The sequence below is a fragment of the Panulirus ornatus genome, chromosome 58, assembly GCF_036320965.1.
Source record: "Panulirus ornatus isolate Po-2019 chromosome 58, ASM3632096v1, whole genome shotgun sequence".
Lineage (NCBI taxonomy): Eukaryota > Metazoa > Arthropoda > Malacostraca > Decapoda > Palinuridae > Panulirus > Panulirus ornatus.
Genome location: NC_092281.1, coordinates 16,337,219 through 16,349,932, shown reverse-complemented (window position 1 = coordinate 16,349,932; position 12,714 = coordinate 16,337,219). Strand labels below are relative to the sequence as shown.

General features: G+C 47.4%; 1 protein-coding gene across 12 annotated transcripts in view; it reads right to left on the bottom strand.

Annotated features, from left to right (window-relative positions):
• The window catches only part of LOC139766577 (uncharacterized), a 228,066-nt gene that overhangs the window by 141,544 nt on the left and 73,808 nt on the right, over positions 1–12,714 (bottom strand). For 8 of the 12 annotated variants that reach the window (XM_071695424.1, XM_071695417.1, XM_071695418.1 and 5 more), the window contains exon 3: positions 11,592–12,576. The exons of 1 other annotated variant lie outside the window; for it this stretch is intronic. In XM_071695424.1, coding sequence (XP_071551525.1) covers positions 11,592–12,576 — 985 coding nt within the window. Of the gene's footprint in view, positions 1–11,591; positions 12,577–12,714 lie in introns of those variants that run through there. 3 more of the 12 variants (XM_071695425.1, XM_071695428.1, XM_071695426.1) reach the window with 2 other exon arrangements.

Here is a 12,714-nt window from a genome sequence, read left to right as displayed (position 1 = left end):
TATATATATTGTGCTTTGTCGCTGTCTCCCGCGTTTGCGAGGTAGCGCAAGGAAACAGACGAAAGAAATGGCCCAACCCACCCCCATACACATGTATATACATACGTCCACACAAGCAAATATACATACCTACACAGCTTTCCATGGTTTACCCCAGACGCTTCACATGCCTTGATTCAATCCACTGACAGCACGTCATACATTAAGTAGGACACTAGCGACAAGCCATCAATACAATCGGAACAAAGTCAACTCCCACAAACACAAATAGTACATCAAACCCCAGCATACCCTTGGCCTCAGAACACTGTTGCTCTAGAACACAGTACAGAAGAGAACGAGGAAAACAACCTCAGAAAACGATTGCAAAGACCAGACTACACAGAAAACAACTGCGTCGGAAACATGGCAAGGACCAGACTACACAGACCACAACTGCGTCGGAAACATGGCAAAGACCAGACTACACAGACCACAACTGCGTCGAAAACATGGCAAAGACCAGACTACACAGACCACAACTGCGTCGAAAACATGGCAAAGACCTGACTACACAGACCACAACTGCGTCGAAAACATGGCAAAGACCTGACTACACAGACAACAACTGCGTCGAAAACATGGCAAAGACCAGACTACACAGACAACAACTGCGTCGAAAACATGGCAAAGACCTGACTACACAGACAACAACTGCGTCGAAAACATGGCAAAGACCAGACTACACAGACCACAACTGCGTCGAAAACATGGCAAAGACCAGACTACACAGACAACAACTGCGTCGAAAACATGGCAAAGACCAGACTACACAGACAACAACTGCGTCGAAAACATGGCAAAGAACAGACCACAGAGAGAACAGCTCCGTCAAAACATGGCATATGACAGTACACAGGAAAGAGCGTCCCTCACGTGTGACGTCATGTAATGACTCCTACGAGAGGTTAAATTTTGCTGTAGAGGACAATATGCCAATTAAGGTCATACTGTTATAGAGAGTATATGTCCACAATCATCCAGCTAACTACCTCACGAGTATGTTAATGATGAACAACAAGCAACCATAGGGTGTCTACACAAAATAATTCCAACACATTCAAATATCGAATCAAAAAATGTAGAAATCGAGAAGCAAAATATTCAATTGTACTTCACTGTAAACCTTGGAGGACAACGATGATTGGTGGAGAGCTTCCTTGACCCTATCTCTCTCCACCAATGAGTGTTTGTGTTGGTGGTCACATACAAAACCTCAGTTATCATCATTTTTAACCTTCGTCTTTCACTTTCCTGTGTTTTGTCTTTCATTACGGTCTCCCTCCACCTTTTCCCTTTAATACGAAAAAGATCACCAAGCAATCAATGGAAAAGAAATTCTCCTATATATATATATATATATATATATATATATATATATATATATATATATATATATATATATATATATTCCAGCGTGGCGGTAGCGCCCACTTCAACGATAGGAAAAGCAAAGAAATGACCCGTAAAGCCGCAAGCACTATGACGTCAGAGACCATGGCCAATCACAGCCGAACGGGGACTGGCTTGGCTCTGACGTCACCACGACTCCAGCTTTGGACCGCCACAGTTCAGAGCGGAGCAAAGGCCCTTTTATATATCATTATGATTCATGCACATACACTTATATATATATATATATATATATATATATATATATATATATATATATATATATATATATATATATATATATTCTTTCTTTCTTTCATACTATTCGCCATTTACCACATTAGCGAGGTAGCGTTAAGAACAGAGGACTGGGCCTTCTTTCCGCATTTGCGAGGTAGCGGTAAGAACAGAGGATTGGGCCTTTGAGGGAATATCCTCACTTGGCCCCCTTTTCTGTTCCTTTATTTGGAAATGTAAAAAACGAAAGGGGAGAATTCCAGCCCCCCGCTCCCTCCCCTTTTAGTCGCCTTCTACGAAACGCAGGGAATACGTGGGAATTATTCTTTCTCCCCTATATATATATATATATATATATATATATATATATATATATATATATATATATATATATATATATATATATATATATATATATGTATATATATATATATATATATATATATATATATATATATATATATATATATATATATATATATATATATATATATAACAGTTATGTAAAGAATAACAAGAGCAATAACAAGCCTACGTAACAACAGTAACAAGTACAGCATCAAGTTGTCACGACGCCAGTGACAAAAGCAGTAACAAGTCGTCACAAGAGCGGTAACAACAAGTGGCGGTAACAGCAGTGACACTGAGGTGTGTACAACTTGAGCCGATAAACCTCTTTCTCCCCTCCCAACACACACACACACACACACACACACACACACACACACACACACACACACACACTGTGATCCTTCCCATGGCTTTCTGTTCGACTTTGCCACGACCATATACTTGGGAGAAACAGAGGTAGGAAAGAACTGGTTGGCAATTCTGTTGACGAACAGAAAAAGCTGCTTCTGTTACGCACAAACGTAGAGCAAGAGAAAAATATAATTCTTTGTAACACCGACACAGTAACCTCGGCAACAAGAACAATAACGTTTAGATCAGTGAAAATAGCAGACACACAACAACTACAACAATAACAACAACAACAATTACTACTACTACTACTACTACTACTACTACTACTACAACAATAACAACAACAACAACAACAACAACAACAACAACAACAACAACAACAACAACAACAACAACAATAGGAGCAGCAGCGGCTATAAAAGTAGCGCTACCAGCAACAACACCAAAGGTAACATCAGTAACAACAAAAGTGACAACAACACTGCCTCCAACAACAAAAACAATACCAACAACTACTACACGAAGAACAGTCTTAGCACTGCTTGACGCGAGCACTGGACGGAAAGAACAGTGACACCCTCAGTGACAACTGCAGTGACGGCAGACAACACCTCTGACAACAACAGCAGTGACAACGGCAGTGACAGCAACAGTAATGACCACACCACTGACAGCAACGGTGACACTAACAGCAATGACAACAACAGCAGTGACACCAACGACACTGACAACAGTGACAGCAACAGAAATCGCAAAACCTACACCTGCAGTGACGCCAACGGCAGCAGTGAGAGCACGAGCCACAGCAACAACAGTAACTACAACGGCAGACACCAACAGAAGGACCTTTGGTCCAACAGAAGCACCACCAACGGTAAAAGCGACCACACCACCGACAAACAGGGCAAACAACAGGAGGCAGGAGCAACAGTAGCAGCAGCAACAGGAACACCAATAACAGCTGCAGCGACAACGGATGAAACAGGAGCAACAGCAGCAGCAGCAGGAGGAGGAACCACTGGGGGTCGGGTCGCCATGGCAACGGGTCAGGGCCCTCCTACGCATGTCTTAGGTGTTGTCGTACTGGTGGTGGTGGTGGTGGGGACAGATGGGGGTGTGTTGGCGTGTGGTGGTGGTGGTGGTGGCGGTGTTGGCGATGGTGGTGGTGTTGGTGATGGGGAGGAATGGGGTTTTGGCCAATGAAGAAGGCGTGGAGAGGTTGGGGTTTGGTTGGGGGGGTGATGGGGATAGATGGGGTTTAGGTACTTGTGACACCTCCACCTCCTCCTCCTCCTCTCCAAACGTCTGCATAAATATCCATTTCCAGTCACCTGTCCACGCCCGTCTACGTCACGCTCTTGAGAGTCACCTGATTCCCCGGGGTGTTGCTACGCCCGTCTACGTCACCTGCGCGCGTCTACGTCACGCTCTGAGAATCACCTGATTCCCCGGGGTGCTGCTACGCCCGTCTACGTCACCTGCGCGCGTCTACGTCACGCTCTCTGAGAATCACCTGATTCCCCGGGGTGCTACTACGCCCGTCTACGTCACCTGCGCGCGTCTACGTCACGCTCTCTGAGAATCACCTGATTCCCCGGGGTGCTGCTACGCCCGTCTACGTCACCTGCGCGCGTCTACGTCACGCTCTCTGAGAATCACCTGATTCCCCGGGGTGCTACTACGCCCGTCTACGTCACCTGCGCGCGTCTACGTCACGCTCTGAGAATCACCTGATTCGTCTAGAGCTTCATAAGGGACACATCCCAGACTTACTGTAATTCCTCGAGAGGATGCGGTACATAATGGGGCATACAACTATGGTCATACATTTCATTATGAAAAGAAAACCGTTCCTTTAGGCATTAAGAATATGCAAATAAAGACGGGAAAACATATTGGTTTGCCTCTTTTAAGTCTTTCTTACGTCGGAAAGCAGCGTCGCAAGTGGATGAAACGTAACCTGATCCTCATGTGTCGTAAGTCACACACGTCGTAGTTCAAAGCGTCGTTACTCCTCCCTTCTCCTTCTTCTTCTTCTTTCATCCTCTGCCAATCAACTTTTCATTCACTCTACATTCTTCCTTCGTCATATACTTCGTGTCAGCGTCTCTTCATTTCCTTCTTCTTTCATGACCTATCAATCATCTGTCTTCCTTCCTTGCTTCCTTCAGGTCACAGCCAATCACGAGGCCTTCCAGTGAATTTCGACAATTTTCCCAAATCATCGGTTTTCGTTTTACTGTTAAATTTCCCAAATGGCAGAGAACCTCACAGGACAACGGCGCGCTTCCGTTTGACCCAAGAAGGCAGTCCAACCTCAGGCCTACGTAGAATTTCATCTCCAACCTCTCTCTCTCTCTCTCTCTCTCTCTCTCTCTCTCTCTCTCTCTCTCTCTCTCTCTCTCTCTCTCTCTCTCTCTCTCTCTCTCTTACTACTATTCGTTACCTTTATCTATCTATTTATCTATCTCTCTATCTATATATCTTATCTATCTATCTATCTTTCCTCTGGTGATCAGCTTCCAGTTACCAATCGACTTTACACCACTCCTTCGATTTCGCTAGGTGTCCGCTACACCGGAACCTGGCGAGTGAATAGAGAAATTACTTAATTATCCATAAGGAGAGTGGAGAGCTTCGCGTGCGTGATCTCATTGGTTACCGAGTGCCTCGCCAGGGTCCCCCCTAGCGGGTAAAGTAATTCTTGCCTGCATGCTTCCCGGGCCATGCAATATACTAGTGGCTGAATGATATCAAGGTAAACATACCACGTTTTCCACGATCTTCCAACGACTGCTTAAAGACACTGCCTTATAGTTCAACATATACATATACTCCATCTATCTAGTTCATCATGTCAGCTGTTTATCTAGGTTCATCTATTTAGTTCATCGTGTCAGCTGTTTATCTAGGTTCATCTATTTAGTTCATTATGTCAGCTGTTTATCTAGGTCCGTCTATCTAGTTCGTCATGTCAGCTGTTTATCAAGGTCCGTCTATCTAGTTACTCATGTCAGCTGTTTATCAGGGTCCATCTATCTAGTTCATCATGTCAGCTGTTTATCAAGGTCCATCTATCTAGTTAATCATGTCAGCTGTTTATCATGGTCCATCTATCTAGTTAATCATGTCAGCTGTTTATCAAGGTTTATCTATCTAGTTAATTATGTCAGCTATTTATCAAGGTCCATCTATCTAGTTCATCATGTCAGCTGTTTATCATGGTCCATATATCAGGTTAGTTATGTCAGCTGTTTATCGTGGTCCATCTATGCAGTTTATTATGTCAGTTCTCACCAGCACTGACACCTACTTCATGTGTTGCCTCGGGAGCTTCTCTCCTGATTAGGTCGTTAAAGGTCAAAGGGGCGGTAATTACTGACCCCGTCCGCCAGAAGGGTACGGATGAGGTCTGTTACGGTCGTCTACCTGGATGTGTTGAACACACAACCGTAAGAGGCTCTGCTCATTTTGACTTCAGGTGCTTTATGTATCGACTTTCTCAAAGATTAGCTTAAATCAGCTTCTATCCACAATATATAGATGTGTGCGTGTGTGTGTGTGTGTGTGTGTGTGTGTGTGTGAGAGAGAGAGAGAGAGAGAGAGAGAGAGAGAGAGAGAGAGAGAGAGAGAGAGAGAGAGAGAGAGAGAGAGAGAGAGAAAAACATCACAAAAGACGAGTCATCATGTCACAACATCCTTCGTGCCCAAGACACAACTTCTACAGTCGAGGACACGGCACACCACCAACTCACCTCCCCTGGCACGACCCTACCCTGCCCAGGCTGCCATAGGACATCACCACACTCGGTGACCTGTGGGGGCCCCCAGGCCTGTGGACCTGACCGATCTCCCGAGGTTGCAAGGATCAAGGCATATAGCAACCATCCTTCATCCAGCCGCCACTAACTAACTCCCCGGCAACCCCATGCCCCACAGCCACCACAACCCCTGTTATCATTTACCCCACCATCATCCTACTACTACAACCCCTGTAACATTCACCTCACCCCCACCACAACCCTTGTATCATTCACCCCTCCAACATGACTATCCAAGCGCCCTCCTCCCACCCCAATCTAGGGCCCACCATGGAGTGATGCCCACATGCCTGGGTGGGTTCTTCACATCCACCTCTCTATTACCGAAGGTGGAACCAAAATCCTGCCGTCTCATTACCTCCCTCGTCGCCAGCCTCCCTAACCATCCCTCCCTGACCGTCGCGAGGTCGCTTCCCTCTCTTGGGTATAATGCTGTTTCACTGCTCTCCTGGGCTGTTTCTGTGTCCCTACCACCGAGACCGGGACCCGTGGTACGCGTCTGACTGCTGCTTCCCATAGCTTGTGTGTGGAGACCGCCCAAACGAGGACAGAGCGTTATGACACCTTCTTACCTGGAGTAAGGTCTATGAGCACTTGCCGAGACCAGATGAATTTTTTCATTTTCTTTCCTATAAAGTTTTTTCTTTTCTTTTCACTCGAGATAATCTTGACTGGGACATGCTTTGCCCATACCACGTCGGTCGTTGAGAGAGAGAGAGAGAGAGAGAGAGAGAGAGAGAGAGAGAGAGAGAGAGAGAGAGAGAGAGAGAGAGAGAGAGAGAGAGAGCATGACCTCCATGCCTCACTCCACTGGTACCACCACCTGGACATCCCTCAACCCTCAACCATGCCAGCACCTCATCCCCAGCCTCCACCACCACCACCTTCCAACATCCCACAGTTTTCTACCACCACCACCACCACCACCGCCACCAGCATCACCTCAGCCCAAGCATCAACCTCACCTCCACCATGCCTCCTCCCACAACTCCATCATCCCAATAATGTAAAGCAAATACTTCTGGCAGTCATTGTCACCAGATGTTACTGTACGTATGTATGCCCGTCTTTTCCCGATGGATAGTTCCTCACACCATCGGTGACGGATGGGATACACCCCCCACATCATTAAGTGACGGATGGGGGGCGACGGATGGGGTATACCCCCACATCATGAGTGACGGATGGGGTATACCACCACACAATGGGTGACGGATGGGGGTGTGGTGTGACGGTTGGAGTACATCACCACACAACTGACACCAAAGGTATAACACATCGTGTACTTAACACTTGGTGTACGCACTGTGACACCAGAATACATTGCATGATCTTGGACGCTTCAGTGAGACATAACATTAAAAATACCAAATAACCCTAACCTCATTATGTATTCCAGTGCCAAAATCTTCCCTTCTAAAATGTACTCTTTTTTTTTTTTTAAGTTGACCACTTTTTTTCTAGTATTCACTCCTGTCCTTTCACCCAGTTAAAGGCAGCGTCCGTGACGTGGCACGGGTGAGGTAAGCGGGTGAGGAGCATGGACATAGGAACTCTATTATAACTGGGGAAAGTGGCGTTTGTCGTCGTGGTCAGGAGCTCAGCTCACTACGTAGAGAACGTTCTGAATGCTCTGTGCTATTTCCAGTACTATACCTTTACGAGCTGGCAAATCATGACTAAATTCTGGCAAGTCATGACTGCAGACCAAGAGAGTATAATGCAACCCACACCCCTGTGTCCCTTCAAACTTCAACTTAAGTTTCCCCTCAAATCTTCCATAAGGTCTCTACAGAGAGTACTATGTAACGCGTGCTTTAAAATCTTCCGGCGCAGTTTAGAGAGTGCTATCTCTACCTGCTGGGACGCCTTGCCACATTCCATCTTGCGCAAGGCTTTCACCACCTCTTCACTTTTCACCAGACGACTTCAAAACGTGAATACATTTACTAAATTTGATAAAAGCAGCTTTTGTTATCCCTGTGCCAATTAACACTGCTTTTGCTTCATCCCAACACTCCATTAACCACCAATATCAAGCACATTCTAGGTAGATAATGAGGAAACCTTGATGGTCGGCCTCACCACAAACTTATCATTGCGTCCGAAAACAAGATTTCAGACCCCGGCTTAGTTTCACTGAAACATGTGCTCAGAGCCCGGCTTAGTCTCACTGAAACCTGAATTAGAGGAGCCCAGCTTAGATTTACTGAAACAGGAATTCAAAGTCAGTTGCACTGAAACATGATTTCAGAGGCCATCTTAATTATAATGAAACACGAGTTCAAAAGTTCCTCTGAAACGTGACCTCAGAGCACAGCTCAGTTTCACGGACACGTAAGTTCAAAGCCCACCTTAGTTTCACCGAATCAAAAGAGCTCGGCTTAGTTTCACTGAGACACCAGGAATGCCCTCGGCACAAGACACATTAACCAAGTGGTACGTTTTCATTCGGCAAAAAAGCTTTATGGCGATGCTCAACAACACCAGGCAGTCGAGGGCTTGGTAATACATGGACTGAGGAGCTCAAAAATTGAAGTCGAGAGTACAGAACAAAGTTGAGCAAGAACTTGAAAGTGAAGAACAATGATTTATGTCCACTCTAAGAACAAAGCTGAACATTAAGTTAGAAGAGAGAGAGAGAGACATAAGCTGAATTAGAGAAAGAACAAACCTGAACATGAAGGAACAAGAAGGTGAATGTAAAGAACAAAGATGAGCAAGATTTGAAAATAAATGGCGCAGGAGAACAAGACAGTGAATGTAAAGAACAAAAAATGAGCAAGATGTTAGGGAACTGAGAACAGAGAGAACAAGAACAAAAGAGAAATACAAAGCTAATCAAAACGTTAAGAATAAGGAACAAAGAATACCATAGCAACAGTATAGAACAAAGCATTGTTATTACCTAAGATTAAAGATCACCGTTAAGAGTGAAGAACAATATTAAAGCTAAGAATTTATGACGGGGTTAAAGAGTACATGACAAAGGTGAACAAAAAAAAAATAAAGAGCTTAGAGTAAAGAACTCACTTGAATAAGAGATAAATGCCCAACAATAGTGCACATTGTCAATATCAATCAGGAGACCGTATCAAAACCATATATAAAACTAGGAGCACAATATCAACATGCAGAGGAACTTAGACCCAGCACTTAGCATCAAGTTGTGATTTCATAACTGGACAGCGTAGTTGCATGATGCAGTTACATAAACTGGAAGCCAGTCAGACTCCTTAATATCAGAATTTTGCTCCTAAGACTGGACACTACAGGACTTAGCCCCAGAACCTAACACGAGATCATACTCAGTTCTACCATGTATTAGAACTTTACAACTGGAACTTACCACTGCAACTTGAATGACAAAATGCTCGATCTCATACCAACCTCAGCAACAGAGCGTTTACCAAGTTCCATGACACTGAGAAACATGGAATACTAAGATGTGGCAGGAGAACCATGGACAGAATCTAACCAGACCTCCCAAGTATACTTAACGATCATGTATACATGACAGCCACGCATATATGACAGCGATGAATACTTGACAGTCACGTAAGTACGACAGTCGAGGTTAGATGAACCACTAGGTTGCTTGATAGTCAGTGTCTGTAGAAGGATCAGAAGGTACAGAAGAGGTGGGAGACAGGAAGAAAAGATATAGAGGACGTGTAACAGGCCAGAAAAGGGCAAGAGGTAACTTAGGATAGGAGGGAGGAAAAGGGCAATTGAAAGAATTTTAAAAAAAAGACGTACAAAAGATGGGAAATATGATAGGGTAAGAGAGGGGAGATAGGCAAAATAGGCATAAGAAAATGAGGAAAAGAAATAATAGAATATAGTAGGTAAGTAGAAAGACAACATAGAGCGTAAAGTAGGTCAGAAGATGCTAAAAATAAAAAAGAATAGCTTAGAAGAGAGCAGAGGAGTTGGAAAGTGAGAGAAGGAGAATGGAGCAGGCAAGCAGGCCAGGCAGGCCAGGCCAGGCCGTCCTGGGTGAGGGCCGGGCTGGCCCTGGTGCGAGCCACCCACACGCACGTAAAGGGGAGAGATTAGTACAAAATAAGGCATCGACCCCGCGGTACGAGGAGTGAGGCAAGCAGGATCCTGGACCCTGCTGTGGGAGGCGACGCCGGTGGCCCTGAGGAGTGACTAGCCTAGCCTAGCCAGGCGATGGAGACCTAGCCTAGCCCGGCCGTGGAGAGTAGAAGAAAGCAGTCTAGCCACGGTGGAGTAGTAACAGCGAGTGGTCTAAGCCGAGAGAGTGGTCCTGGCAAAATTAACCGAGCCAAGAAGGTGTTACTATAGAGTAGTCCAACCAGAAGAGTTAAAGTGGGGACAGGAGGGAGCAACCACGCCAGTGGAGCAGTCCATGGAAGCAACCAAACCAGGGCAGTAGCCCTCCGGAGTAACCAAGCCAAGCAATAAGTCTTGAGTAACCAAGACAGTGAAGTCCTTGGGAGTAACCAATCCAGGACAATGGTACTTTGGAGTAACCAGGCCAAAGAAGTAGCCTCAAGAGTAACCAAACCAGGAAGGTGGTGGCTGGCGATAACCAGGCTAGTGAAGAAGGGTTCAGGAGTAACCAAGCCAGAACCAAGATACGTAGGAGGTAACCAGGAAGGATAGTCGTTCCAGGCGCTCAGTCCAGACTCGCAGCCAAGCCCTTGGGGAACAAACTGAAGGAGAACAAAACAAAGCTACTTGAAGTAACACAAAGCAACGGGAGTCATAATGGGGAGAAGCCATGCTAGTGAAGCGATCACCGGTGGACAGTTCTTATAACAGGGATTGACTGGGAGACCTATAGTGTAGTCCTTCCGATGGCTGATTTCTGTTTCGAACAACGAGTGCATCTGATGCTACAAACATGTGTGTTGCCAGAGCCCAGGGCCGCTACGTGATGAGGGGATATACCAGTCCTGTTGGGTTGGACGGAGTTCAATTCTTCAGTACTGGGAGGCCAGGCAGTGTCCACGTCCTCGAAGGGGGGAAATACTACAAACATAAAAGAAACAACAAAGGGATGGTCATCACGACACACAGACAGCAGTCACGAAAACAGGAAGATACTAATTACACTGAACATGGAACACCAAATTACATTACTGCCTGATCGTAAGGTTTGGAAGAACATTGTCACATCGTCCATTAAACTGCGGAACACTATGCAGGTGGTCCTCGTGGGCTGTCCACCTGAACACCCGGGTCACTGAACTGCAGGAACGGTGGTAGGTAACTACACAGGTGAGCTACAGTGTTCACAGTGGGATGGAGACGGGATGAGAGGTGGCTGGCTACCTGACAAAGGACAACATGGGAGGGAGGGGATGGGAGTGAGTACAGTTGAGGGAGGGGAGGCGGAGGGCCGCCCAAGAGGCCGCAGGTACTCACCCTTCTCCGATACGCTCTCAGACTCGGCCTCGTGCTCCTCGCACGAGGTACACTCGGGGGTGGAGCGCACCTCCTCGTCGGAGGACGAGAGCGAGCGCTGCCGCGGCTTGCGCTCTCTCGTGCGATGCTTATGTGGCTTAGGTGGGGGCGGCCGCACGCACTCACTCTGGTCGGACGACAGAGAGTCGTTCCTCATGACAGGGTCCGTGCGGCGCCGCCCACGGGAGCGCCCAAGGGCCGCATTCGGGTCCAGGTGGTCACGGCGAGGGTCATCAGGGTGGGGGCTGCCGCCCTCCAAGGATACAGCGCCGGGGCTGCTACCCTCCACGGGGCTGCTGCCCCCAGCACCTCCCTGCCCGGGGCTGTAGCGGGGATCGCCGCCCTGCCCCGACCCACCGTACCCTCCGCTACTTCCGTATCCTCGCTCCACCCGTATGTCTGGACCCGTCGGCCGGTGCTCGTAGGGCGCGGCAAGCTCGTAAGTGCGGAAGGCCTCGGGGGGCGGCACGGGCCGATCACGGGCGTGAGGTGAGGGTGGCGCCTCGCCCCCCTCACTAGCCACCCGCCCTCGTGCTGCCCGCCCACTCTCGCCTCCACCGCGTTCCTGAGAGAACTGTCGCCGCAGCTCGCGACCCTGGGCGCTTCCTGCCCGCTGTAAGAGCGGCCGCGGCTCAAGGGTGGCGTGGTGTTGGCCCGGGTCCCCCTGGTAGTGTTGGCCCCCTGGCTCCCCCTGGTTGTGGTGGCCCCCTAACGCTGGACCCATCAGGCCCAGCACGCTGGCCGGCCGGTTCTCCTTTTCGCTGCTGGTGCCTCGCTCCAGCTTGGGACGCTTGTCGCCCGACGGCGTCGCCGGCGTGGCCGTACCTGAGAATTCGTGTTCAAGGTGCATCATGTCCCCGTGCTGCGCGAGGCCCGTGTTCATCCACGTGCCCGTCTTGATGAGCAGCTCTTGCTTCTTCCGGCACAGGATGCACACCCAGATGACCTGCAACAACATAAATAAAACACCTTAGAAAACTTAGCCACCAAAGGACACAAGTTATGGTATAAACAATCACAAGGCTTACCCAGAATTTAACCTATTCAAAGTGTCACAAAATAGTATCTTGCTATTACACCAGGT